Source organism: Quercus lobata, chromosome 5, assembly GCF_001633185.2.
Source record: "Quercus lobata isolate SW786 chromosome 5, ValleyOak3.0 Primary Assembly, whole genome shotgun sequence".
NCBI classification, from domain to species: Eukaryota; Viridiplantae; Streptophyta; class Magnoliopsida; order Fagales; family Fagaceae; genus Quercus; species Quercus lobata.
In genome coordinates, this window is record NC_044908.1 from 27773177 (window position 1) to 27801040 (window position 27864).

The window sequence follows — 27864 nt, forward strand, 5'->3', positions numbered from 1 at the left end:
CGTATCACCATGCTAATTCCTAGAGCATTTAAGGGTTTGATGAAAAAAAAAAAAAAAAAAAAAAAAAGCATTTAAGGGTTTGAATAAAGCTCCTTCTCCTATCAAAAAATAAATAAATAAATAAAGCCCCTTCATTATTAACTTTGTACCAATTTGCCTTGGGTGCAGTGCCAGAGCCACGTTGAGGCTATAGGGGCCATGATCCCCCCCTTTTTTCTTTTTCTTTTTAAGCCAGTATATATATATATATATATATCCATACCATTTTAACTTTTTCAACCCCCCACCCCCCCCCGGCCCCCAACTCGGTTCAACAAAATTTTATACTTTAGATTCATTTAAATAGGATTAAAATCCTATACAAATTTATCACCAAGCTAATTAATTGGACAATCAAACACTGATGATAAGCACTGCACAAAATTATTTTAACAATTATCCATAATAATAATAAAATAAAATAAAAAGAATGAACAAAATCTAGTTTTAATTTGCTCCAACCTCATTGAAAAAACTCAATGGCTTACTCTGGAGTTCAACGGGAAGATCTCATTCTTCATCCTTAATAAATTACTCAACTTAACAGTCACGGCAGCACCAGACTCTTACAGATTTTGTATCTGGGCTTTGACTCCTCTCTCTCCTCTCTTTTTGATTTCTTAGTTGGTCTGGTGACTTTGGTCTGCTGTTTTCTTTCTTTTCTTTTCATGCTTTTACTCTTTCATTCCACGGCCCAAGACAACATTTTTTCTATAGATTTGGGGTTATAAGTGTTTCAAGGGAAAAATGACCATACACACTCCCTAAACTTTTAACCACTGGTCAAAACACCCCTGAACTATTATGTCGACCAATTTACTCCATAACTCCTTAAACTATAAATCCCTATCAAATCAGCACTTCAGTTAGTCTAACGTTAAAACACTAACAAAATATAAGCATCTGAGATGCACGTGTTCCCCACTTCTCCACAAAACAAATTCAATAACACGATAGAGAGGAGAGACCTCTGACCGACAGAAAAGAGAGAGAGAGAGGTGGTAGAATCAGAGCCACCGCAGAGCTTCCCTCCACCGTCTTGCTGCACTTGTCCCGGCAGTGCCTTGGTGGTTCAGCCGCACCGTTCAAGAACCCAGCACCTGGTATATTTTTTTTCCCTTTCATTCTTTCCCTGAGTTTAAATCCACAAAGAAACTCTTTTTCTTTTTTAATATCCATGTGCGAATTTCTATAGTAGAAATTCTTTGTTTGGTTTTATTCTTGGGTTGGTGTTTTTCTTGTTTGTTTGATTTTTTGAGGTTCTATAGAGCTGTTGCTTTTGATTATGCCATAGAACTGTTTGATTAAATGCCTGTGTGAGATATGGCTACTGCATTATCTTAAACTTAGAGGATATGGTGGCTGTTTCATCACATGAATAATTGTTTTAGATTTCAATTTGCAGATCATAAGACAGATGCATTATTTTGTGCAAGTCCAGGTTCACCCGAAGTTTATTTCGGTTCTATTTTGTGCAGGTCTAGGTTCACCCGAAGTTTATTTTTGAAAGTGCTAATGGATTGTTGGAGGAATATCAGCGTTTAATGGCAGCGCAAAGAGAATAGAGAGGACTGGTGCTTTAGTGTGGGTGGTTTTAGTGTGAATGTTTAGTTGATGTTCCCCCCAGTGCTAGTTCTTATCTAGCTTTACTTGTATCTTTCGTTTACCGTCTAATAAAGGTTTTCTATCATTCTTAGCTCCCAAAAAAAAAAAAAACCTTGAATTCTTTTCTCTGAGGGACACCCCAATACTTTTATTCCTACACCATGAAAAGAAATAATTAAGTTACATAGCATGCGACCATTCAATCATTCATAAAAATTGCTTTGCTTGCATGATTACATGTCAATAATAACATGGTCACCTAAAAGTTACATGGAAGTATATAAAAGTGGCAGTTGGGCAAAAGAATATTAAATTCTTCGTAATTTTATGAGCAAATCAAGAAAAAAGAAAAGTTTGAAAGAAATTGATACGTATATTTACAATATTCAGAACCTACAAGAAGCAAGGAGTATAAAATACAGTATGTTTTAAATACAAAAACAGACTGTCATAACTAAGCATCAAAGTTCACAAGGTACAAAAACCAGCAAGTTCACAAAGAACATAAGTACATCACTAAATTATCAACTCCTAACTCCTGGTGTTCCTTAATCTCTTTAATATCTTGTTCAATACAATTTAGGCAATGTAGAATCTGATGTAAGCAAGGCAGAATCTGCTACAGTAGATCCATCATATCAGATAATGTAGGTTGTGCAGCACGGATGTAGACGGTTTGGACACAGTAGCCATAGCATCTGCAATCTCATCAATATCTCGATCTAAGTAATCATCGGAATCATAGACAATGTAGTTTGAACATTTTACACGAGATGAACTGAGCTGAAGTGTACTAGTCCCAGTGGCAGATAAGGGCTTTGCAAGAGTAGCCTAAGCACTGGATGCAGACGATTTTGAGGGTGGTACATTTGGCATAAAAGGTGCATTTGTAGGGAGTAAAACTAGACGTTCATCCATGGATGCAGTACAAAATTAACAAGAAGCTTAATAGAAAGAGCTAGGAAAAAAAAGAACAATATAGAAATAGGGAAAAAATACACTAAACTCCTCATCCATAAGCTAAACTATTCCCTTAAAGCTAGTGATTTTTACCAGTCTACTTATTTAAATAAAACAGTATGGAGAATATAATTCATTGCAAATTAATGGCCAATAAAGAGTCAAATAATTAGCAACTAGATTGCCAACACATCAAACAATATATACACCGTGCTAAAAAATCACCTATCGGCAAGCTCGCTAAATTGCAGTCTAAATTGTGTTTTCCTCTTCTCTTCATCCCATGGCCTCATCCCTCTCATACACAGGACTGTGACCCACAATTGCATCAATATTTCTGCATATAAAGATTAAGAAAAGAAAAGCAAATATGTTTGAAAAGAAATGAAGCACTCTGGTATTATCTTATGGAAAGTCGATTCATTAATATCAACAACATCACAAGTGAAAGACAACAATTTCATCTCCTGCTTAAACATCTCAACAATAGAGTGGGCATGCAAGCTAAAAAGCACCAGACCTCATATCCATCAGAACAATACATGCATAAACATACACAAATAAAACTACTAAAATTCACCTTGCAAGAGATGTACATCACTGCTATATGTAAAAACCATAAGTTCAAGTGCCTATTTATCTATTATTCTAATAGACCACAACTGATAAATAGACCATAGCTTCTAATATGACCACTCCTGCCAATGTCAAACAGTTCTATGGCATACTCAAAAGCAACACTCAATGACCCCAAAGGTGGAATCTGATTTTAACAACTTGGACTTGAGCTCTTAAAATAATGCATCTGTCTTATGATCTGCAAATTGACACTAAATAATCTAAAACAATTATTCTAGCCAATACTAAGTGTGAGGAAACAGCCACCATATCCTCTAAGTCTAAGATAATGCAGTAGCCATATCTCACACAGGCATTTAATCAAATAGCTCTATGACATGGTCAAAAGCAACAGCTATGTAGAACCTCAAAAAATCGAACAAACAAGAATAAAACCAACCCAAGAATAAAACCAAACCAAGAATTTCTACTATAGAAATTCGCACATGGATATTAAAAAAGAAAAAGAGTTTCTTTGTGGATTTAAACTCAGGGAAAGAATGAAAGGGAAAAAAAAAAAAAAAAAAAAAACCCAGGTGCTAGGTTCTTGAATGGTGCGGTTGAACCACCAAGGCACTGCCAGGACAAGTGCAGCAAGACGATGGAGGGAAGCTCTACGGTGGCTCTGATTCTACCACCTCTCTCTCTCTTTTCTGTCGGTCAGAGGTCTCTGTTCTCTATCGTGTTATTGAATTTGTTTTGTGGAGAAGTGGGGAACACTTGCATCTCACATGCTTATTCTTTTAGTGTTTTAACAATAGACTAACTGAAGTACTGATTTGACAGGTATTTATAGTTTAAGGAGTATATTGGTCGACATAATAGTTTAGGGGGTGTTTTGGCCAGTGGTTAAAAGTTTAGGGGGTGTATGAGTATTTTTTCCGTGTTTCAAAGTCATACACATGTATGGACACTTCAACTCGTCTTCAAAAATAAAAGTGATTCTCTTCGGTATGACCTTTCTAGTTTCTTCTACTCGTTATTTGTCATTAAATTAATAAGCATATTAATAATATATTAATATAATATACGATTATTGAAGCTGATAATATATATATAATAGACATAAAATAAGGAAAAATTTTAGTTTATATTATAATATATCCATTTTAGAACAACTTATTTATTTTTTTACTAAAAGTGTGTTAAAGTATACTTGTATTTAAAAAATGTGAAAAACATTGAGAAAAAATGAAGTTTTGTTTAAAAAGGTTTTAAAAAACGGTGCATGAAAATTAAAAAGCAAAAAGTTAATTTATAAGCTAGTCTCAATTACACACTAAGTAAATGTGTACAATATTGTACAAATTAATTTAGTCTACAATGTAATATTTATATTAATAGTACAAAATGAACCTATAATTACCCACAAAATGAAAGTATAATAGTATAATGTGTAATTTGTTATTTCATATTTGATTATATTTTTGTGTGCATGAAGTGTTTATTTGTTTACTCTTTTTTAGCAATCTTTAATGGACTAGTAGTTTTGTTATATCTTAGTCATAATGCTTAATGAGTTATAATTTAATTTAAAAATCAAGGTTTATAGGAAAGTTAAAATTTATTGATTCATTCTTATTGAGAAAAAAATATGGTAACATTATTATTTTAACTAATGTATATATAGAGGAAAAATAATAATCATCATTTTTTTTTTTTTGTTCCGCACCCCAAAATCAAATGCTTGGCTCTGCCACTACTTAGGTGGTTGCCAATAATGTAAGATTTGTCAAGGGACATCAAATGTGCCCTCTTCCAACCCATTAAGCTCTTCAACATAATTCAAGATGCTCTGCATAATGATACCCAGACTGTCATTTTTGTTTTCAATCCGGAATACATTTTGAGCTGTCCAAAGTTTTAACAATGAGAAAGCAATAAGACGAATGTCATTAGGATGGGGGTTGTTGCTCAAGCTGTAGATAAAGGCCTTCATGTCTTGGATTGGTGGAGGAACTTTTTGAAGATGGTTCTGTAGAACATACCAAACTTCTTTGGAAATGTCACAGTTGTAAAAGACATGACTCATACGCTCTTCATTTAGCTTGCAACATGGACACCTTCCTTTCGCATTAAGTTTGTTAAAGTGGGCAAGATATTGTGAAAGCCTCCACACAATAAGTAAAATTTATTTGGAACTGGAAACGCTCGAATAACCTTCCATAAGCCACCTTCTTCTAAATCGTGAGAGCTAAAACCATCCACGGCAGCTCATTTATTTTGATAAGCCACCTTGTAGGCACTCTTCAGAGAATTTACCATTTTTGTTGGCTGCCTAGATTAATTTATATGGATTTATAACCTGTATAATTTCAACTTCTAAGGGCAAGAAGTCGGCTATATCAGATCTAAAGGTCACTCACATATTGAATGTAAGGGCTGTTGGCACTCTTGTAAGCCACCTTGTAGGCACTTTTCACTCTCAACCTACTACCAAAATACCAAATAAAATGAAATGTTTCGCCTCCATCAAGCTCCACCAAATAGGAGAATGAGAATGACCCAAATTGACTTCCATGAATGATGAGTTTGGAAAGTACCTTGACTTCAAAATTCTTGTAGCCAAGCTATTCGGGCTAGTGATAATCCTCCAACATTGCTTAGCAAATATTGCTTAATTAAACAATTAAATCTCTCGGAATACCATACCTCTTTGCAATTTTGGCTTGCACATTGTATTCCATCTCAACCAGAATTCGATGCTCATCCCTCTGTTGACCCCACCAAAAGTTGCTATAGAGGGAATTAATTCAGTACAAAGCTTTTTAGGGAATTTCTAGAGGCTCATTGCATAGGCCAGCACACTTGAGCTACAGAGGATTTCCTTGCTAGCTTGAGATAAGAAGACACCCTTCCAACCTTGAATCCTTTTCCAAACTCACTCCTTAATGTATTGAAAGGCTTTCCGTTTAGACTGTGGGTAACCAGAGGTAGTCCTAAATACTTATCATCCTCCCAAGATAAAGTAACCCCCAGGAAATTCTTTAGAGCCTCTTTGGTGCCATCATCACAGCTTTTGCTAAAGTAAATGGTAGATTTATTCAAGTTGACCTTTTTGTCTTGCTGCTTGTTTATATTGTGCCAAGATATTTTTCAAATTTGGGTGCAATCCTCCATAGTTGCTTCGCAATACATGAAACTTTTTTCTCCAAAGAATAGGTGAGACAATTTTGGGCCTCTTGAGTAGATGGATAGGCCATAGAGGCTACCATCCACCGCAGCTGCTCTCAACATAGGTGAAAGACTTTATGCAAATGTAAGAAAGAGGTATGGTGATAACGGTTCTTCTTGACAGATTCCCCTTGATGGAATAATATGACCTTTAGGCTCTCCATTGATCACTACTGAATAAGTGACACTTAATACATTTCTTAATCAGAAGAATCCATCCTTCGTGAAGGCCTAAAGTCAACATATTTTTTTCAACAAAATCCCACTCAATCCTACCATAGGCCTAACTCATGTTAAGTTTAAGAACAATATTACCCTCCCGACCTCTATATTTGTAGTTCATACAATAAAGAGCTTCTATAGCTATTAAAACATTATATGTGATAGGCATTTAGGAGTGAAAGCTTTTTTATTGACAGAGATGATAAGGGGAAGAACATATTTGATCTATTACTGGTACATTTGGACATTAACTTACAAATCCATAATTTTAAAATCTGGACCGGACAGGCCGATTCAACGAGATCCAGGCTCCAGTTTAGTCCAATAAAAACCCCCCAAAAACCAACCAAAACTAGTCAATAATTAATAAAAGTTGGGAACTGAGCTTTTTCAGTTTTGAGACTCTACTGATTTTTAAAACCATGAGTAAATCACATTGCAAAAACTAATTGGCCTAAACTCTTGAATTAGTTTTGGATTTTTTGTTTTTGGAATTAAAACAATGTTTGTGTAGTTAAACTCATTAGGAAAATGACCAAAATTTAATGTTTCAAGAACTGCAAGGGAAATGGAATTACCAATAATGGGCCAATACTTTTGGAAGAAAAATGGGGACATTGTCAGGACCAGGTGAGGTATTTGGGTGCATTTGTTTTAAGGCTTTGAAATCCTGCAAGAGTTTGTTGTTCATGTCCTCCATCACGTCTTTCAACCGTCCCTTTGATAGGACATTAGTTTCAGGACCGAGCACTAATAAAGAGGGTGTTGAAATCAGACACAAGCTTGAAGCTCCTACAATGTGGAATCACACATAGAGAGAGAGAAGGAAAAGAGAGGGAAATTGTTGTGAATGATTTCGTATATATAAATATCTGACTGCTTCCTTACATATCAGAAACAGAGTAACCACCAACTGACCAACAATGAAGTCAACCAATACAAACATTATAAGTGCCAGATACCTTACTAAGTGTGCTCGGTAAACTACACCCGTTTAATGCACTACAACTCTATGCTACTGTAGCTGAGCACTTTTATATACAAACTACAATATAGAACTACTAAACTAATATCTACAAGATATTTTATGCTTTAACAAATATCTACAAAGACTCAAATATCTACAAGATATTTAATAGAGGGATTGAAATTAATCTGAGGTAATATGTGCACTGTCTTCCGCCGTCTCATACCATAAATCGATATGATCTCTTAAGTCTGTGGATTGCATTTCTTCTTCTTCTTTGGCTAGTCCTTGCATGAAAATACCATGTGTTATGATCACCTTCCTTAAGCCATCTAATATGGGACATCTATTTCCACACGCTATTTCTTCCTCTTCCAATAGGTTATTAAGTTCATTTTTAATTTATTTAAACACCATGTTGTTTCTTCCATCTATATTGGTTTTCTCCAATTACTCTACTCTCTGTTTGCAGGCTTTAATTTGGAACATGCATTACTCGGTGTTCATTATGTTAGGCAGGCTGGAACACAACCTCCGCCGTTTGAATCTGAAGTAGATTATATAGTTTTGAGTTTGAACATGGTCCGCCCTCTTCTTTGCGTTTTTTTCCTTGGGAACTTGCATTTGTTAACTTGAGTTTGAACATGGTCCTCTTTTTAGCCTCTCACGTTTTCTTACAGAATCTGTTTCAGTCACCATATTATTTTCCACCTCACCTTCTCACTCGACCCGCTTCCAATGTGCTATATATGAAGAGCATTATATATGGGATTTTTGAATTGAAATACGTCACAGAAATTGTTTTCCTTTTCTAATTCCACTGATATCTGTTTCTTCTATTTCCCAGAGTGCATCTCCTAGGATTTGGGAATTCTCATATTCTACTTGCACCCAAAAAGACGCATATTGCCAAATAAGAGAAATGAACAAGCAAAGGTACTAGAAAGTGCAAATAATTTGCTCCTTTTCTTAAGCTTGTGACCACGGATTTGATTCTAGTTTACACTTGAAGGAGAGTGAAAACCAATAATGCATAATTTCATTTCTTTTAATTTAAAATTACATTAAAAACCCAAATAGAAACACCCCTTGCCTCTGAAAAGGAAAGGGACTAGGACATGATTAAAAAGCATGCCCAACAACAAAATAAACACTGAAATCACAGAACCATAAACAAAGTGGCAACAAGGTCTTATTACCAACACTACCTCCCCAATCTAGTCCTTTTAATACCCCTCTTTGGGGTGAGGGGAGTTAGTATTCTTTCATTTCTTTGCATTCCCATCTTCTGTGCCAATGCCAGCAGTGTGCTTCACAGCATCTAGTGCACCTTGGGCCATGTTCTGTGCACCTTGGGCCATGCTCTTCACTTGATCCCCAGTCTTCTGGATTATCCCACCGGTCTCCACCTTGCCGGCCTCGGATTTCCCGCGGGCCGCTTGGGCCGTCTCCGAGGTCTTCTCCTTCGCGGCCTCGGCAGTTTGGGAGGCCTTTTCTTTGGCTGATTGGGCTGCGCTTGAGGTCTTCTCTTTGGCAGCCTCGGCCGTCTCATAGGCCTTGTCCTTTCCCTCTCTAGCCTTATCCCCTAATTGGCCCACTGTCTGGTTGGTCTTCTCCTGAATACATAAGCAACATCAAGACTGTAAATTTAGAGTCAGGAAAAAAATAAAGGAAGAAGAAAAAAATAAAGGCAATAATATGATCAAAAGGAGCAAAAAAATATCAAGTAGAAAAGAGAATCTAGATAAACCAATTTCAAAAAACAGCAAGTAAAAAAGAGAAACTATATGAACAAATTTCAAAAATAGTAAGTAGAAAAGAGAATCTAGATGAACCAATTTCAAAAACAGTAAGTAGAAAAGAGAATCTAGATGAACTACATAAATAATGTGTAGAAGAAAACTATATGAATAATGTTAGTTGTCCAAATATAACTATGATTTTGCATGATGAACGCTCCCAAATTGTACATTAATCCTAACATTTTCTTTTTGCCAACCAGTAATTAACATAAAGGAAACTTACAAAACCTGCATGATGCATCGTTATGAGTAAGAAAAAAACTACACCAACACAATCATTGGGGACCATATATAAGCACAAAATAAGAACAATTCCCCATACCATTTTCTTCTACGAAAAGTAGTGATTGCTATTTAGCTGAAGTTGATGCTTATTTCTGAGAACTGATAAAAAGTGTTGAGTGATTGTTGTATCAGAAAATCTTTCTTGCAGTGATGAGAAGAGAGCTTCCCAGGATTGTATATTTATAGTATATCATGTACCGCACTTGATCGACACGTGTCCTACTCTTGCAATGACAGAACAGTGGCCTAGGAATAGAATGTGTCCAACCTTCGACACGTGTTGAGACACGTGCCTTCATGCGTCGGTTATGGATTTGTGATTATCCAAAAAAATATGTATTGGATTTGTAACTCAAGCCTGTGGATTGTTGCCACGTCGTGCTGCAACTGCAATAGGCTACGTTTCGAAATTTGAAGGCATCTACTTCAAAAACGTACGTGGCTTTTTCTTTTTGGTTAACTACGTACATACGTGGCTATTGTTCATTACAGTGCTTGTATTCAATTCAAGTAATATACTTGGAGTAAAATATCATTTTCGCCCCCCTTAAACTTTTATAAAAATTCGTTTTTCGTTTCTAATCTTTCAAAAGTTTGTTTTTCGTTTCTAAACTTTTCAAAATGTTCTACTTTTCGTCCTTCTGTCTATGTTTGTTAGTTTATTTCCTACATGGCTTAACGGAGTGCTGACATGATATTTAACTTAGACTAAACTATTTTATTCTAAATAAAAATAGACACATGGCTCACAATAATTTGCACACATACAAACTATTTTTTAAAATGATGAAAATATTTCTTAGTCCCTTAATTAACACTTAACACAGCTTGATAGAAATCTTCAATCTAAAAGACAAAATTCTCAAACCCTAATTAAAACCCCAAAGCCCCAACCATGAAATCCCTATAGTCAACCCCATCAGTTACTAGCAACCCAAACCCACCCTATTCCCACCATGCTCACAAACCCACCACCACGCAAAATACCCAAACCCATAAATCCAAACACAACAATCATAGATTTCACTAACCCACCTACAAAACGGCGATGTCATACTACCTCCATCACACAACAACTTCAGAGACTAATGTCAGGTTAGCTTGCTTGATTTTATCAACATGGGTATTTCTCTCAATAAAATCATTGGTGACTGTTGCAACCTGTTGAATAAATGAATTAAGAACTCTTGAAAGACCCACTTGAACAATTTGCACAGAAAGTTGAAGTAACCAAGTCATTGTGAGAAAATGTTGGTGGGAGGAACTAACTATGTCGACCTTAATTAGTTTGTGATTAGTTACTAGTGGGATCTACTTGTGTAAGAGGTGAATTTGAATATAATTACTAGTGAAATATGGGTTTATGGTTTTGGGTTTCTTGGTGGGGTGGTGGGTTTGTGAGCATGAATTGGTTGTAGAGAGTGGTGGGGGGTTTGGGCTGCCGGTGACCATTGGGGTTGCCAATGGGGATTTCACAGTTGGTGTTTGGGTTTTCAATTGAGGTTTGGGATTTTTTTTTTTTTATCCCATACTAGGGATTTCAAATTTCTATTAGGTTGTGTTAATTGGAGTGAAGGATATTTTCGTCCTTCTAAAAAATTGTTTTCATGTGTGCGAATCATTGTGAGCCATGTGTCTATTTTTTTTTTTTTTTAAATAAAATAATTTAGTTTAAGTCAATACCACATCAACACTCCGTTAGTCCACTTAGGACGTATGCTAACAGATATAGGTGGAAGGACAAAAAGTAGAACATTTTGCAAAATTTAGGAACGAAAAACAAACTTTTGTGAAAGGTTAGGGACGAAAATGATATTTTATCCTATATTTTGAAGGTTATCTTTGGACATGATTATGATATAATAAACAAAATCAACTATTTTGATACCACTTTTTGCCAAAATTGTCAATAATGGGCTGGGTGGTCTATTAGCTAATTGAAATGAAATATTTCCATATTATAATATATATTCTGACCTACCATTTTATGGTAACAGTTAATATTAAGAATAATGGTAATAAAATTACTTTTTTATTTATTAATAACAGCAAGTAATAACTTGTCATTTATAATTTGTTGTAAAAATATATATTTTTTTTTTGAGAAACTGTTGTGAAAGTATTCTGAATATAACATTACGCTAATATTTATTTAATATGCCTAACTTATGATCCAGACTCTCATAATTTTTTTTTCATATATCAAAATATAATTTTTAAATCGAATAATACACATTCTTAATCATATTGCCAAGAATTATCAAGAGTCTTATAGATCAAATACTTCCACATACACTAAATGTTGTTTAGGGGTTTATGGATGGGAGGGAGTTCGAGCTACAGGATTAGGAACATATTTATCCATATATTTTTTAACAATCTAATAAAAAAATCACCAAGAATTTTGTAATTCAACTAGCAGTATTATTCTAACATCGACGTACAAGGGTTCACATCCTCCTCACCAATTATTAAAAAATATCATCATTTCATAACAATGAGATTTATAATATATTATATAACTCATTACATAATAAGGAACCCATTAATTCAAGATAAGTCATAGAACTTAACTTTATAGGATCAAATTTCAAATATAAATCAATAAAAAAATGAATTAAAATCCATAGCTCAAATTTCTCACAAAAATAATATCAAATCAAACAGTTAAATTCAAATTCCATATTGTAAGAAGTTTTTTTTTTTTTTTTTTAAATAAAAATAAAAAGAAACACCCAAGAAAAAAAAGGTCATTATTTTGTTCACTTACCTGCCCAAAGCATCATATCAGCTGGAGTTTAGTTGAATCTTGAACGGATTGAAACAAGTTGAACAAATTAGGATTAATCAGAATTGAAGTTAAGGTGGAATAAAATGATGATTCATAGCAGTTAATTAACTAGAATGCAATTTGCAATAAAAATTGTTATAAATACAATTTAAGACGTCAATGGATTATTTATACTAGACAAAAAGTGTAATCCATCAAATTTTCTAACATATGCTAAGATTAGTTATCTAAACTTAATTAATATGTAATGTAAGTATCAAGAAAGTATAAACAGATATAAAAATATACCTTTCTCAAAAAAAAAAAAAAAAGATATAAAAATATACTTTTTTATTATTGTTGTTGTTTACATTGGAACATGCTCGGAATTACTATTTTTCATCTAATATAAACCTTATGTACGGTGATTAATTTTTTAAGAATATAGATATTTTCCTTTGGTCAAAAGAATTTTTATTTAATATGAATCCAAATCATTTAAAGAACTAAAAGATCATCAAGTATAATATGAAGTTCTGACTTATGACATAGAAGTTCAGAACTAAAATTTCAGTCTAAGTCATTTTAAGGAACTAAAATTCATCAAGTATTAAATTTAAAGCTAAGAATCTTGTAGTTCCATTGGTTGATACTTCATAGTGTTTTTAATTGAGATATTTAGGATTTATATATCCTTCCCTCATCATAATTATCAAATTATTAAAATTTAAAAAAAAAAAAAGAAAAAAAAAAGAGGTTTTAAGCGGAAGTCTTAACAGCTTTCCTTTTAATAATATTTAATTTTCATTTAAAAGCTAAATGATTTGATAGTGAGTCACCATTTAAAATTTTAGTCTACAATTCTTTTCCCTGCATTTGTACCACTATTGAAGCTTTAATCAGGGTAATTATCATTTCTATGTGACCCCAAAAAAAAGAGCCAGAGACAAACTGGGGTTTAAAAGAAGATTAGAACTTTGGATTCATTTTTTTGTTTTTTTTTTACTTCTTCTAAAAATAACATGTGGTTATAGCAATTACATAAACCAATCAATTAAAATAGGTGGTAAATGTAAATGTGCAATACTATGGACATAAAATAATTTTTAATTACTTTTTTCATAGCTTATTAAATTGTCAATGTTCTGATTACAGCAATATGAATTCAATTAGTGACACATATTTATTATATGTCAATAACAATATATCACATTAATAATTATGAATGAAATATTTTGTGTCACTAAATTCATTGTTCAAGTACCATAATTGTCTCTACAAATGTCAACCTTAAAGAACTTTTTTGAAGTCACAATCTGGAGATGCTTTTTTTTTTTTTTTTTTTTAATCTTTGAATCCCATATTGCTGGGGAGTTTGGCTCCATATAAAATTTAAGTTGCTTAAGTAAGACTGATATGATATAGATGCATATAAATTTGCCTCTAAATGCTTTTATTTCTGATTGCAAGATTAGCTAGAGTATGACAAGTTTCAGTCCAATATATATACGGAGAAGCTAACAAATGTGTTGATAGATTAGTTTTTTTTGTCAACTTTAACTAGACTTTAAAAAATATATTATTATTATTATTATTATTATTATTATTATTATTATTATTTTCTGTATTTATGATAAGTTCGAGGTTTGCAAACCCCTGGACTAGTTTAATTTGCATTTTGAACTGCTATCATTTATATACAATTAATTACGTTTAAGTAGGAAAGTCATACTACATGTTGCCCCTCCCAACTTTTTTTTTTTCCTAAAAAAAAGGAAGATTATATGTATGGGAATTAAAGATCTAAACTCAAGTTGAATTGCATCTTGCACGTGTAAGCAGCAACATTATCACAGATTTTCTTCTTTGTACGGTCGAAACTTGAAACCCATTATCTTGCACTTAAGCAAATGATTGAGATAATTAGACATGGTCAGAATTTGTAGAATCAACTGCACAAATTTGTACCAGAGAAAATCTCTTCCCAAGTTCCCGGGATCTAAGCCAAGGAAATCTCATTCTTGTGACTGAGCAGCTTGTTTTGAAACATTCCTATATGTATCAAAGTCCCTCACAAAAAGGGACTGACCAGTGCATGCCATGTGTTAGTAAATGCATGCAAGGAGGGTTGCAAATGGTAAAAATAGGGGACTTACAAGCAATATATAAGATTCATCGATCTCTTCAAGCTAATAATTCAAACTTAATTCATTTGAAACTTGGTTCATTCATTCATATATCAAAAGGAATAAATACAATGGCAAGCCGTCAGGATATTGGAAACAAGGCAGGCGAAATCACAGGTCAAGCTCAGGTGATAACCATACTGACTTCCTTATTATGCAAGCTTGATAAACTTAATTAGTCTATTATCTTCTCTCTTTTTTAATGTCAATATCACTCCCCTTAATATTGTACAGGTAAAGAAGGATGAGCTTCTGGACCGGGCATCTGATGCAGCTCACTTAGCCCAAAACTCTTCCCCTAACCTCACAGGACAAGCCACCAACTTCCTTCAACAGGCAAGTAATACTAGCTTGCTTCAAGTCTTACTATGGAAGTGAAAATTTGGCTAATGATGGAAGTAATTTTCATTTTTTATGGCAAAAGAGATATTAACATGCATGTCATTTTATAAAGGTTTTGATTGTCTTACATCCAATGTATATATAGTATCCATATTCTGATTGAAATACTTTTTTCCCCTTTGGGCAGGTAGGTTAAGGGCGTTGCATAAAAAATGTTACACCTCTCTAGTACTATATGAATATTAAGTGAACACATCGAGTTATAAAAATCAAATAGTTTATAATATCACTTATTTTCAATTGTTATGTGATTTTGGTTTTAGACGGGTGAGCAAGTAAAGAACATGGCGCAAGGGGCCGCAGTGGCAGTGAAGAACACACTGGGATTGAACACAGACAGCCCCAACAGCACCAACAATAGAAGCAACACCGACAATCCAAGCAACCCAAATACCGCGAGCACCATCAACAATCCAAGCTACCCAAATACCACGAGCAACATCAACAATCCGAGCAACCCAAGTACAAGGATTTGAAAGTGTTTTTTGATCATTAATTGACTATGGTTAATATGATCGAACGCCTTTATGACATGCGCCTAATATGGGAATTTGCTATTCCATAATTTGTGGTGCTTATCTTTTGGTTAATTTCTTGAATTTGTAATAATATTTATGATTTAATTCATAAAAGGATCAATAATAAAATTGTATTCCTTTGATCTGTCACTATTCAGTGAGATTGTTCAACAATTGTTGTATGGGTTCATAGACTACTTTCCGAATAAGAGGATGTATTCCCACCTCATTTATCTCGAAATAAAAAGTTCGAAATGGCTGTTCAAATTTTATCTAGAGCGTTGAGTTAGAAAAGAATAAGAAAATGATTTTCTTTTGGAATTTCTGATAAGTGATAACTCGCAAGGAGTCAGTACGTACCTCGGTCTTCTCTTGTTGAGTAGCATCTTTCAGAAGACTATTTTTAGGATGGGATCTAAAGAAGAGCTCATGCGTAGCATATATGCTGTGTGTGTCTATGGGTTTGATTTTGGGATGGGTATTGATTGTGACGGTGGTAGACTGGTAGTTGGTTTTGATTGTGGTGGTGGCAGCTTGTTTTAATTGTGCCGGTGGTGAATGTAGAGGATGAGAGAGACAGAGAGGTGAGGAAGAGAGATAAACGAGAGTGAAATGCATAAAAATTAGATAGTGTTGGGTTTGATGTGAAAAATAAGAAATAAGATATTAGGTGAATTGTATAATGATAGTAAAGTGGATAAAGTAGTCATTTAGATAGTAAAATGACAATTTTTTTAAACTTCTGGATGCTAAAGCTCTAACAAAATAAAAATTTTCTCTTTTATTTATTTTTCTAAATATGAAATTTGATAATGATGGTAATTATTTATAAGCTTTTGTTATGATTGAGATTTTTATTTTATTTTATAATTTGATGGTTACAATGGGGATGGGGAGGGAAAGGATTTAAATCCTGGATGTCCCCATTGAAAACATCAGAAGAAAACACCAGAATTGTCAATTAAGATATGAGACTTTTAGCTTGAGAATATATAGAACTATTTATTGTACTATTAATGAAAATATAGTTTGATAAGATTCTAAAGAAGGATTTAAATGTAGAATATAATTTAAACTCAATTAAAGCTATATATATATAAAATAATGATGTCAAAATTGTGAGGCTTAGAAGTTTATATATAATCCCCCCCTCCCCCCCAAACTCCTTTAATACCTTATCAAATTTTCAGATTAGTTTGCCTCTTTAATCAAGAGTCAGGAGATAAGTATTACATTTAAAAAAAAAAAAAAAAATCTTAATAATGGACTTACAATAGTTTTTCTTTTCTAATATTTATCAGAAGTCTCAAGACACTTTTGGTGTTTAATAATAATTGAAATTCAATATTTTTGAGGGAATGTCGACTAGCTGATCCATGGGTTTATGGGTCAACAAGTTGCTGCTATTGCAAAGTTTCAAAATTTGGGAAATATACTTCATGCTGGCACCCCTAGCTCTCTAAGGCAATGTTTGGATACACGTTGCGTTTTGCTACGTTTAGTTTCCTGTGTTTTCCCTTTTTTTTTTTTTTTTTTTTGCACGCGTTTTCCCATAACAAGCGGCTACTGTTCATGCACTGTACATGAACAGTAGCCGCAACTTTTGACCAGTCTTCCGTGAATAGTGCATCCATGCACTGTTCACGGACCCACAAATTTCATTTTTTATCAACTTTTTCATTAAAAATGGATCCCACGGCATTATTCACACATTTTAAAATTATTTTGCTACAGTGTTTTCAGTTTCAGCAAAATAAGTTCTATCCAAACAGACCCTAAAGCTCTGAATTTAAAGTAACTAAAGGAAATCCTTGTTGGCTTTTAAGATGTGCTTAAAGTTGCATCATTTTTGAAAGTTTTTTGTTAGTTTGAACCAAAGTCATCTATAGCCAATGTTTTTTTTTTGCTGAGAGCTAACTAGTTGAAGATGTTATGAAGGTAATATAGAGAAATTTATTTAAACTAGCATGATTTGGCTATTTAGTTGTCACATGGCTAAAACTATTATGGGGTTGTATAGAAATTCATCTATTTGAATAAAGTTTGCTATTTTTGTCTCAATTAATATTTTTGGATTAATTGTGTTTTTGATCTTGCTAATTATTGTTACACACACAAAATTATATATTGACATACACACTCTAGTTGAATATCATGTTTTTGAAAACACAATTCCAATTATATATATATATATATGTATATAAAACACATTTATTCAATCATTAAATTTTTATTTTTGATAAAATTTTCTATCATTACATAAAATTTTCACTTTTGGATTTACCCATCACATGGCACTCTTTGGAATCACAAAGATACCACATTTAAATACATCCTAAATATATACACAACAACTATAGACCTAGGTTGTCTAAGGACTTGCCCAACTTGACCCACTTGCCCTAATTGACTAGATCCAAGTGGATTGACGACCGATCTGATGCTTGTGGTTGTTTTCGAAAGTTCCCCTCCAAAACCCAATGACGGAGAGTCGAGTGGCAGGTCTCCCCATCCAAAACTTGATTCAACCTTATTCAACCAATGAAGGAACTCAAGTTTGCTATGTAACTTGAGTTCCATACAAAATAGCCATCAAGTTTGCCGTGTAACTTGATGGCTATTTTTTATAGAACTCGAGTTCTTGGAACTCAAGTTACACGACAAACTTGAGTTTCAAAATAGTGGTAGATCACTAATTATTTTGTAAACTGTGGTAGAACACTAATAATAATTTCTATCAAAGAAGGTATTTGGTCATTTTCACCCCATATTTGACAATATCTCCATTAGATTTTGTGAGATCGTGTCGAATCTTCGTCCTTTTTTGCCTCTCCCCATTGTTATCTCACTGAATCTTTGCCATTTTCAACCTATAACACATTTATTCAATCATTAAAATTTTCTTTTTGATAAAATATTCTATCATTACATAAAATTTTCACTTTTGGGTTTACCCATCACATGACACTCTTTAGAATCACATAGATACCACATTTAAATACATCCTAAATATATACACAACAAATATAGACCAAGGCTATCCAAGGATTCATGCAACTTGACCCACTTGCCCTAATTGACTAGATCTAAGCGAACAGACAATTGATTTGATGCTTGTGGTTGTTGTCGACAAGTTTCCCTCCAAAACCCAGCAACAGAGAGTCGAGTGGCAGGTCTCCCCATCCAAAACTCGATTCAACCCGATTCGACCAATGAAGGAAGCAAAATTTGATGAGATCTCCACCCTATTTGACAATATCTCCATTGGATTTGGTGAGATCTTGTCTAATCTTCACCCTTATTTGCCTCTCCCCACTGTTATCTCACTGAATCTTTGCCATTTTCAACCTCTCCAATGGTGATCTAATCACTCACTACCCGTGGGAGGCTTGATCAGTTCAATTCACCACTTCTTCCCAATCAATGACAAGTTGAGTTTTCCTCCACTTGATTAGATTGGGTCAAGTGTGGGTTGAGCACAAACTTGACCTAGACCAACTTATAAACACCCCTACTACATATAGCATTTCCATAAGTTCAAACCACAACAACTTTGCTATTGTTTCTATATTATTTAAAAAAAATTAAAAAAAAAAAAAGGCAAATGTGAATCAAAAACTTGTACCTAGTCATAAATTAGGACTCGGGAGTCGTTGTCCATTTATAATATGACTATGCTCACATATAGAGGTTATTTATTTTAGGCAAATATGGAATTTACACCCATTAACTTTACCAATAAATTATTTTAATTCTTTAAAATTGAAGTTAGTCATTTTAGTCCAATAACTTTACTCCAAAATCATTTTTGTCCTTTAAGTTTAAAATTGGTCATTTTAGTCCAGTGGTTTTATCAAAAAATCATTTTAGTATTATAATTTAATAGTTTTGAGTGATTTTTGGGCAATATTAATGGACTAAGTGAGTCCTTAAAGGACTAAAAAAAATTTGGGAAAAATTATTGGACTAAAATGACTAACTTCAAACTTAAAGAGTAAAATGATTTTTAGGCAAATTTCCCAATCTAAAATGACTAATTTCAAACTTAAAGGACCAAAATAATACTTTGGCAAAGTCAGTGGGTGTAAATTGTAATTTTGCCTTTATTTTCTAACAATGCACAATTTTTTTTCCTATTTTTTTTTTATTTTATTTTTGTTGAGAAACTACTGATATATTATATTATATTTTATATATATATATATATATATATATAAAGCCAAAATTCAAAGAAAATCCAATTAGATTTCAATTGGATTCTCAATTTTGCACCATGTGTCCCATTTAATTTTTAATTTTTGTATCAAGTTAATTGTCCAAATCCAATTAGATTATAAATTGGATTTCAATTGGAGTCCAATTTTGCATCACGTGTCTATCTATTTTTTTTTTTTTTTTAATTTTTTTGACAAGTGAATTATTGGGTGCAAAAATCGAAGAATCTAAATCCAATTAAATTATACACACACACACAATGAAAAACCATTACATATTTTAGAAGTGTTTGGTTTAAAAAATGTGTAAGCTAATACCATGTATAATTTGAACTACTTCTCAAAAAAATATATAATTTGAACCATGTAATTGTAATCGTTTTTAATTGTACCAGTGCATATACATGAAGTTACACACTAATATATATATATATAAATATATAAATAAATAAATAAATATATATATATATATATATATTAAAAGCCAACTCAGAAAAAATCCAATTAGATTTCAATTGGATTCTCAATTTTGTGCAACGTGTCTCATCTAATTTTTAATTTTTGTGCCAAGTGAGTTATTGTGTAAAAATAAATGAGTCTAAATTCAATTAAATTCTAAATTGGATATCAATTAGAGTCCAATTTTGCATCACGTGTCAATCTAATTTTTAAATTTTTGTGGTAAGTGCTTTATCAGGTGCAAAAACTGAAAAGTCTAAATCTATTTAAATTCTCATTATATATTTTAAGAAATGTACGGTTTAAAAAATGTGTAAGCTAATACCATGTATAATTTGAACATTTTCTCAACAAAAAAAAAAAATCATTTGAACCGTGTAATTGTTATTGTTTTTAATTGTACTTATGTATATACACAGGGTTACATACTAGTTGTGGGTTCTTTTTTTTTACAGCACCCAGGCCCAAATAGAAATGAGGACCTATAGACATTCGATTTTGCACCCATGATTTGATCAAGGAAGATGACTGGAGTGACCATCCACGTACCAAAAAAAAAAAGTCATTCTTGCATCACACGCATCATTTTATTCTTGCATCACATGCATCATTTTGCCTTTGCATTACATGCATTAATTCATTCATTGCATATCATAAAAATGAACTTGAGATTCTAACGATCGCAATGGTGTTTCCGGTTTCCGAATCGGACCGTCGGATCGAAAGATATCACATGATCAAGTTTGCACGGTCACCATGCATTGTGTCTAGGTAGAATCAACCACACATGATCAATTTAAATTAATTTGATTGGTTAAACAATTAAAAGTAATTTAAGAATTTTGTGATTAGTTGATAATTAGTGTTTAAAATAGGGATGCATGCATGGGAATAAAAGGGATGATTGGATAACAATAAAATTGTGGATAATTTGAACTTTATGAAGATTTATTTTAAGGGATTTATCCACAAGATAATTGTTCAAGATAATCACTCTTAAAAATGCCTAAATTATCCAAAAAAGAGACAAAAAATCATAAACGGAGGTTGAAAACATGTCTAGGTACAAGGATCGGCCAAAAAACCCTAGAAGGAGAGACCAAATGGCACCCGAACACGAAAGCGCGTTCGGCTTCCAAGAGCTAGTTCAGCACTTTTGGAGTGCCGAATTGCCATCATGTGAGCTTTGGCCCAACGGCCTTCGGGTGACAATAAGGCACACCCTTTTTCAATCTTTTCGCAAAAGGATGCGGCCGAATTCAAAGCCTAATCATCCGTACCTATTTTTTAGAGTCTTCTGGCCTCTATAAATAGAAAGTGAACCTCATAATTCAACACCTTTTTTTACGCTCTAAGAGGCATACGTTTTTTACTCTTAAACCACACATATTTTTTGATCATCTCTTTGAGTGTTGTTGCAAAATTAGGGTTTTTAGGTTTCAAAGAGAATTGAACAAATTTCTTTGAACCCTAAAATATCTTCTCAAGAACAAAGTGTGCTCATGCAAGAGGTTTTTTCCTTCACCCTTCTCTTGTGATGTGATAATGCATATTATATTTGTTTCTTTTTCAAATATCTATGAATTGTTAATTGTCCTTTTGTTTAAAGTATGATATTTTCTATATGATTGTTATAATCTTTTTCTTGAATGTCAATAAATTGGCATGTGAACAATTATTTTTCTTAAAACAAAACAAATCTGCATCTTTATAAGATGTAGATCTGAATTTTTTCTCAATATAAAAATAGATCTACATCTTCCTTAGATGTAGATCTGAGTTTTCTCAAACAAAAAGAGATCTGCATCTTTATGAGATGCAGATCTAAATTTTTCTCAAATTTGAATTTCTTAATACATGCAAATTGTTGAAATAAAGAAAGAGATTATGTATTGCTATGTCTGTGTTTATTTTAATTCATGATTGCATAAATTTAGTTTATGAGTGGAATTCTCTTCTTAGAAAATCTTTTTTTTTAAATATATAGCAAAACAGATCTGAATTTTTATCATCAAAAACCACTTTTTTTTACATACAACAAAACAGATCTGATATTTTGACAAATCAAAATTGTTTTTTTTTTTTTTACAATAAAAATAGATCAGATTTTTTCAACAAAAGAAGAGATTTCATACATACATAAATTTGTGTGATTTAATTTTTCATTCATATGTTCAACATATCATGACATGCATTACGCATAGCAAAGTACATTAGTCACAAGAGTCTAGAAGACCAGACTTTGTCTGGACGAAATGGGTAACACCTTCCCATTCCGTAACCTAGCTTTCGGATTTAGGTTTTTGGTTTAGTAGATCTAGCCTCATCTTCATTTGTTTTGGGTAGAATGTAACTAGGACAATAAGCCATGTAAATATTTGGTAGATTGTAACTAGAACCCAAAGCTATGTAACTTTTTAATTTTCTTTTAGATATGTAATTTTATTCAATCAATGAATGGAACTATTCAATCATGTATTTTGTAATTAGTATTGTTGGGTTAAGGGCCCAAATCATATATTAGGCCTTAGGCTTTGGCCGAGAGTATGAGTAGTCAGAGGACGAATGAATGGTAATGAATGGTTCAAACCCAATACTTAATGAGCAAAATACAAATGGAAGGGTGGTCCGAGGAGGAATATCTCCTCGGACATGATAAATACAGCTCAAATATGCATTCCAACAATCAAGGTGACCTTCCAGGAAACTCCAGTGATAAGGACGTGCATCATAAGTGTATAAGAATTATGGGAACTCATAAATATCTAAGGGAAAGCTGCAACCACCGTATTGAATGCACTGCAGCTACTTTTCTAGCCGCATTTATGTTGAGGAGACCCTTGAACAGTGCTGCCTTAGCTACCACAACTAATAGAAAGCCAGTAAGGGTGTTTGATGGGACAAGCACTCAAGTAAGGGCTCAAATGATCAACAAGTGTAGGATCAAGATAGTCTGATGGGAGATATATAATGGAAGAGACCCTCTATGAGGAGGGGATCGGAAAAATAGAAAAAGAATACTGTAGCAATCAAAATTGTACTTGTACTCGACTGTTATTGATCTATATGGAAAAATACCTCCTTGGACAGTAAGTTCATTCAGATGATTACCTCTTATTTGTGCTTGATTGTTACCTAATTTTATATTAGCCGTTATCCAATTCACCAGGGCCTAATTCTTTAATCCACTTTCTCCAAATTTATTGTACTAGGCTCACTAGGCCAATATCTCACACACTTTGGGCTCGGGCTAAAAACATGACCTTACAATTGGCGTCGTTTGTGGGTAGAACTTGTGCAACAGTCGTCTATGGTAGGATCAGGTCCCCATCAACAAGAATCCATGGGTTCCCAGCGACAAGATGACTTCCTTAACCTTGAATGCAGGCGAGATCAGGAAGGTAGCGTACACACCACCTATACTAGTAGAAGTCACTCTCGAGTTGGAAGTCATGTCTCTCAGGAATAGAACAACGGAGCCATGCAAAGGGAGATTGACCATCTAAAGAAGGAGTTACGCCATGCGCGACAAAGACAAACTCCCTTTTAGTCTGACTCCTCTTCTAATAGTGAAAATGATGGTAGTTATCTTCGTAGATCGATGACTCCTTCTAGTGAGTCTTTCTCGTATGAAAAGGAACACCACCATGAACGTAGATACAAGAGCTTGACTTGTAAAGGCCTGGAAAATAACACTATGAGTAAAGCGTCGAACCAGATTTCCAAGTCGCCCTTCACGCGCAAGATTGAAAGGGCACGGCGGTTCCATCAGCCAACATTCACCATCTACAATGGTTGAACGGAGCTTATCGAGCATGTGAGCCACTTCAATCAGAGAATGGCTCTCGATCCCAAAGACGAAGCCTTGATGTGCAAGGTGTTCCCATCCAATCTAGGACCCGTAACAATGAGATGGTTCGACGGCCTAAGGGCAAATTCCATAGATTCCTTCAAAGAGCTTACCTGGGCATTTGGCTCTCATTTTATTACGTGTACCAAGGTCCCTCGGCCCATAGATTCCTTACTGTGTCTATCTATGCAAGAAGGAGAGACTCTGAAAACTTACTCAGACAAGTACTGGGAGATGTTCAACGAAATAGATGGCGACTTTGATGACATGGCCATTAGTACTCTCAAGGTTGGCCTCCCAACTGAGCACGGTTTACAGAAGTCTCTTATTGGCAAACCTATCACCAATGTGCGCTAACTTATGGACCGAATTGATAAGTACAAAAAGGTTGAAGAAAACCAGCAATAGGGGAAAGGAAAAGCTAAGGTTATCCCTCAGTAGAGGAGAGATTTCAGGCTGGACCAGTACTATAACAACAAGCACGGCCTTGGAAAGACTTTGCTGGACAGTCTGGGTTTGCTAATACTCAGGCGGTTAATGCGGTGTTCCGAGAATCGGTGCATCATGTCCTAGAGAAGATAAAGAATGAGCTATTCTTCAAACGGCCAAACAAGATGGCTGGAAACCCCATAAGGCGTAACCAGAGCCTTTATTGCCAATAACATCAGGACCAAGGACACACCACCGAGGACTGCAGGAATTTGTGGGATCATTTGGACCAACTAGTCTGAGAAGTAAAACTCAAGCAGCTTTTGCATCACTCTAGTGGCGAGGAGGGCCAGATAAATTCAAAACTCGGAGAGATGATTCCTCAAGACCTCCCTTGGGAATGATAAATGTCATCTTTGCTGTTCCAGGGAGAACCGGCTCCTGTCCCTCCAGAGTGATGTCTGTGGCTTGGCTGCCTGTCGAGGACGCTAACTTAAGGCTGAAGAGGGCTAAAGTAGACATTCAGTCGATGTTAGGTTTTTCGGATGAGGATAAAATTGGAAACATACAGCCCCATGATGATGCTTTGGTGGTCACACTTAGGATTGGGGGGTATGACGTGAAGAAAGTGCTGGTGGACCAGGGTAGTGGTGCTGAGATTATGTACCCTAACCTATTCAAAGGGTTGAATTTGAGACCCGAAGACTTAACAGCTTACGATTCTCCTCTAGTGAGTTTTGATGAGAAGACTGTCATTCCAAAGGGTCAGATCAGACTACCCATACAAACGGGTCTAGAAGTGATAGAGGTAGATTTCATTGTGATGGACGTTTATTCCTCGTACACGACCATTGTGGCTAAACCCTAACTTCATACCTTGGGAGTCATCTCTTCTACTCTGCACCAAAAGGTAAAATACACGTCTAAGGGCCAAGTTAAAGAGATCCTTGAAAGTCAATCCACGACTAGACAATGCATGGTGGTTACCATATTGCATCGGCCCGAGATTGAGTCGTCGGCTTCTACTGAAAGGGGCTTATAGCAATCAAAAACTCTGGCGTTGCCTATCAACGGACGAGCCGAGGAGACAAAATGTGAAAATTTAGAAAAGGTTGTTATAGGTGATGATCCGGAGAAGTTCTTTCAAGTCGGGGCTCAGCTGCCTCCTCAAGAGAAGGAAGAGCTGGTAGAATTTCTTAGAAAAAAAGTTGATGTGTTTGCATAGGACGCTTATGAAACCCTGGGGGTGGATCCAAACTTCATTTGTCATCATTTAAATGTTAACCTATCCATCACTCCTAAAAAGCAATCACCTCGACGTCCATCCAAGGAACATGCAGATGCTATCAGAAATGAGGTGATGAAGCTCAAGCAGGCAGGGGCTATCAAAGAAGTTTTCTACCCTGAATGGTTAGCCAATACTGTGGTAGTGAAAAAGAAGAGCGGGAAGTGCCGAGTGTGCGAGGACTTCACAGATTAGAATAAGGCTTGCCCAAAAGATCCTTTCCTTATGCCTCGAATAGATCAGTTAGTGGATGCAACGGTGAGTCATCCTTGGATAAGCTTTTTAGATGCCTTTCAAGGATATCATTAGATACAACTAGCCCTAGACGATCAGGAAAAGACAGCTTTTGTCACTCCCATTGAAAACTACCACTACAAAGTAATGCCATTTGGTTTGAAAAACGCAGGGTCTACCTATTAAAGGATGATAATGAGAATGTTTGAACAACAGTTGGGTAAGAGTATCGAAGTCTATATAGACGACATGGTAGTGAAAAGTAAGGTGGTGTCTGAGCAAGTGGGAGACCTCGAAAACATCTTTGAAATTCTGAGAAAATACAAGTTGCGCCTAAACGCTTCCAAGTGCTCATTTGGTGTGGGATCAGACAAATTCTTGGGCTACATGGTAACTCACAGGGGAATCGAGGTCAATCCTGATCAAATCAAAGCCATTAACAGTTTACAACCATCTCAAAATCCCAAAGAGGTCCAGAAGCTTACCGGAATGACTGCTATCTTGAATCGGTTTATTTCTTGGTTAGCAAACAGGTGCAAACCATTCTTCCTCTTAATGAATAAGTGGAAGGGATTTAAGTGGACTGAGGAGTGTGCTTTGGCCTTCCAACGACTCAAAGAATATCTATCTCGATCACCTATCATGTCCAATCCTGAGGTGGATGAGGTTTTGTTTACTTATATCGTTGTGGCCCCTTATACTATAAGTTTGGTGTTGATACGAGTTAACAGTGGCATACAACGGCCAGTTTATTATGTGAGCAAGTCACTACATAAGGCCGAGGTTTGTTATCTACCACTAGAGAAAGCCATTTTGGCAGTGGTGCACGCTACACGAAAGCTTCCCTATTATTTCCAAGCACACACAATTGTTGTCTTAACCCAACTTCTACTTAGGTCTATACTTCAAAGTGCTGATTACACGGGAAGGATTACTAAATGGGGCACAATTGTAGGGGCTTTTGACATCAAATACATGCCTTATATCTCGATCAAGGGCCAAGTCCTCGCGGATCTGGTGGCCGAATTCGCTTACCTCCATTAGAGGAAATGGCAGCGACATAGAGCATGGATGGAAAATTAGTTGGCACAATCTCCCTGCAAGAACCTTCATTCTGGAAGGTATATGTTGATGGTGCAGCAAATAAAAGGGGCTCCGGAGTGGAGCTAATTTTGGTTTATCTTGAACAAATCCCCATTGAAAAGTCACTGAGACTAGGCTTCTCGGCTACGAATAATGAGGTTAAATATGAAGTTTTGCTAGAAGGAATGTCCATGGTTCAAAGAATGCGGGGGAAGGCAGTAAAGATGTTCTCAGACTCAAGATTGGTTGTTGGCCAGGTGAAGGGCGAGCTAGAAGCAAAAGATGAGAGAATGCAAGGGTATTTAAGTCAAGTCAGGAATTTACAATCAGGATTTGAATCATTCAGCCTACTGCACGTCCCTAGAAGTGGAAACACACATGCTGATTCCCTTGCCACGCTTGCAACCTCTTCGGCGTAGAGCTTACCTCGGGTCATCCTTATAGAAGACTTGTACAAACCCACGGAGGTAAAGAGAGAGTTGGCCCATGTTCACCAAGTCAGAGTAGGGCCTAGCTGGATGGACCCCAAAGTACTATTCTTGAGAGAGGACATCTTGCTAGAGGATAAATCAAAAACTGACAAAGTACGGAGAAAGGCGCCTTGTTTCTGGCAATCCAAGGACCAAAATTTGTACAAGCGCTCTTTTTCTAGGCCATATCTACTCTGCATTCACCCTGAGGCATCAAGGCTATTCCTTGAGGAGTTGCATGAAAGAATTTGTGGAAGCCATACAGGAGGCAGATCTTTGTCTCACAGAGCCA

At 34.9% G+C, this 27864-nt stretch overlaps 2 protein-coding genes and 2 long non-coding RNA genes across 4 annotated transcripts; 3 read left to right on the forward strand and 1 right to left on the reverse strand.

Annotated features, from left to right (window-relative positions):
* The first annotated feature begins 661 nt into the window (after positions 1-661).
* Positions 662-1740, forward strand: LOC115992738. Its single transcript, XR_004092638.1, has 2 exons — positions 662-1142; positions 1518-1740. It is a non-coding gene; the product is annotated as an uncharacterized LOC115992738 (long non-coding RNA).
* A 5340-nt stretch (positions 1741-7080) lies between these two features.
* LOC115988994 lies at positions 7081-8702 on the forward strand. Its single transcript, XR_004091735.1, has 2 exons — positions 7081-7966; positions 8058-8702. It is a non-coding gene; the product is annotated as an uncharacterized LOC115988994 (long non-coding RNA).
* LOC115988992 (late embryogenesis abundant protein 2-like) lies at positions 8603-9834 on the reverse strand. The gene is made up of 2 exons (XM_031112634.1): positions 9710-9834; positions 8603-9201 (listed from the first exon to the last, which is right to left on the reverse strand). Exons 1-2 carry the CDS (start codon positions 9710-9712, stop codon positions 8851-8853), a joined length of 354 nt encoding a protein of 117 aa, XP_030968494.1. The 5' UTR covers positions 9713-9834; the 3' UTR covers positions 8603-8850.
* A 4798-nt stretch (positions 9835-14632) lies between these two features.
* On the forward strand, positions 14633-15701 carry LOC115992998 (glutamyl endopeptidase-like). The gene is made up of 3 exons (XM_031117260.1): positions 14633-14756; positions 14863-14964; positions 15294-15701. Exons 1-3 carry the CDS (start codon positions 14700-14702, stop codon positions 15504-15506), a joined length of 372 nt encoding a protein of 123 aa, XP_030973120.1. The 5' UTR covers positions 14633-14699; the 3' UTR covers positions 15507-15701.
* The last annotated feature ends 12163 nt before the right edge of the window (positions 15702-27864 follow it).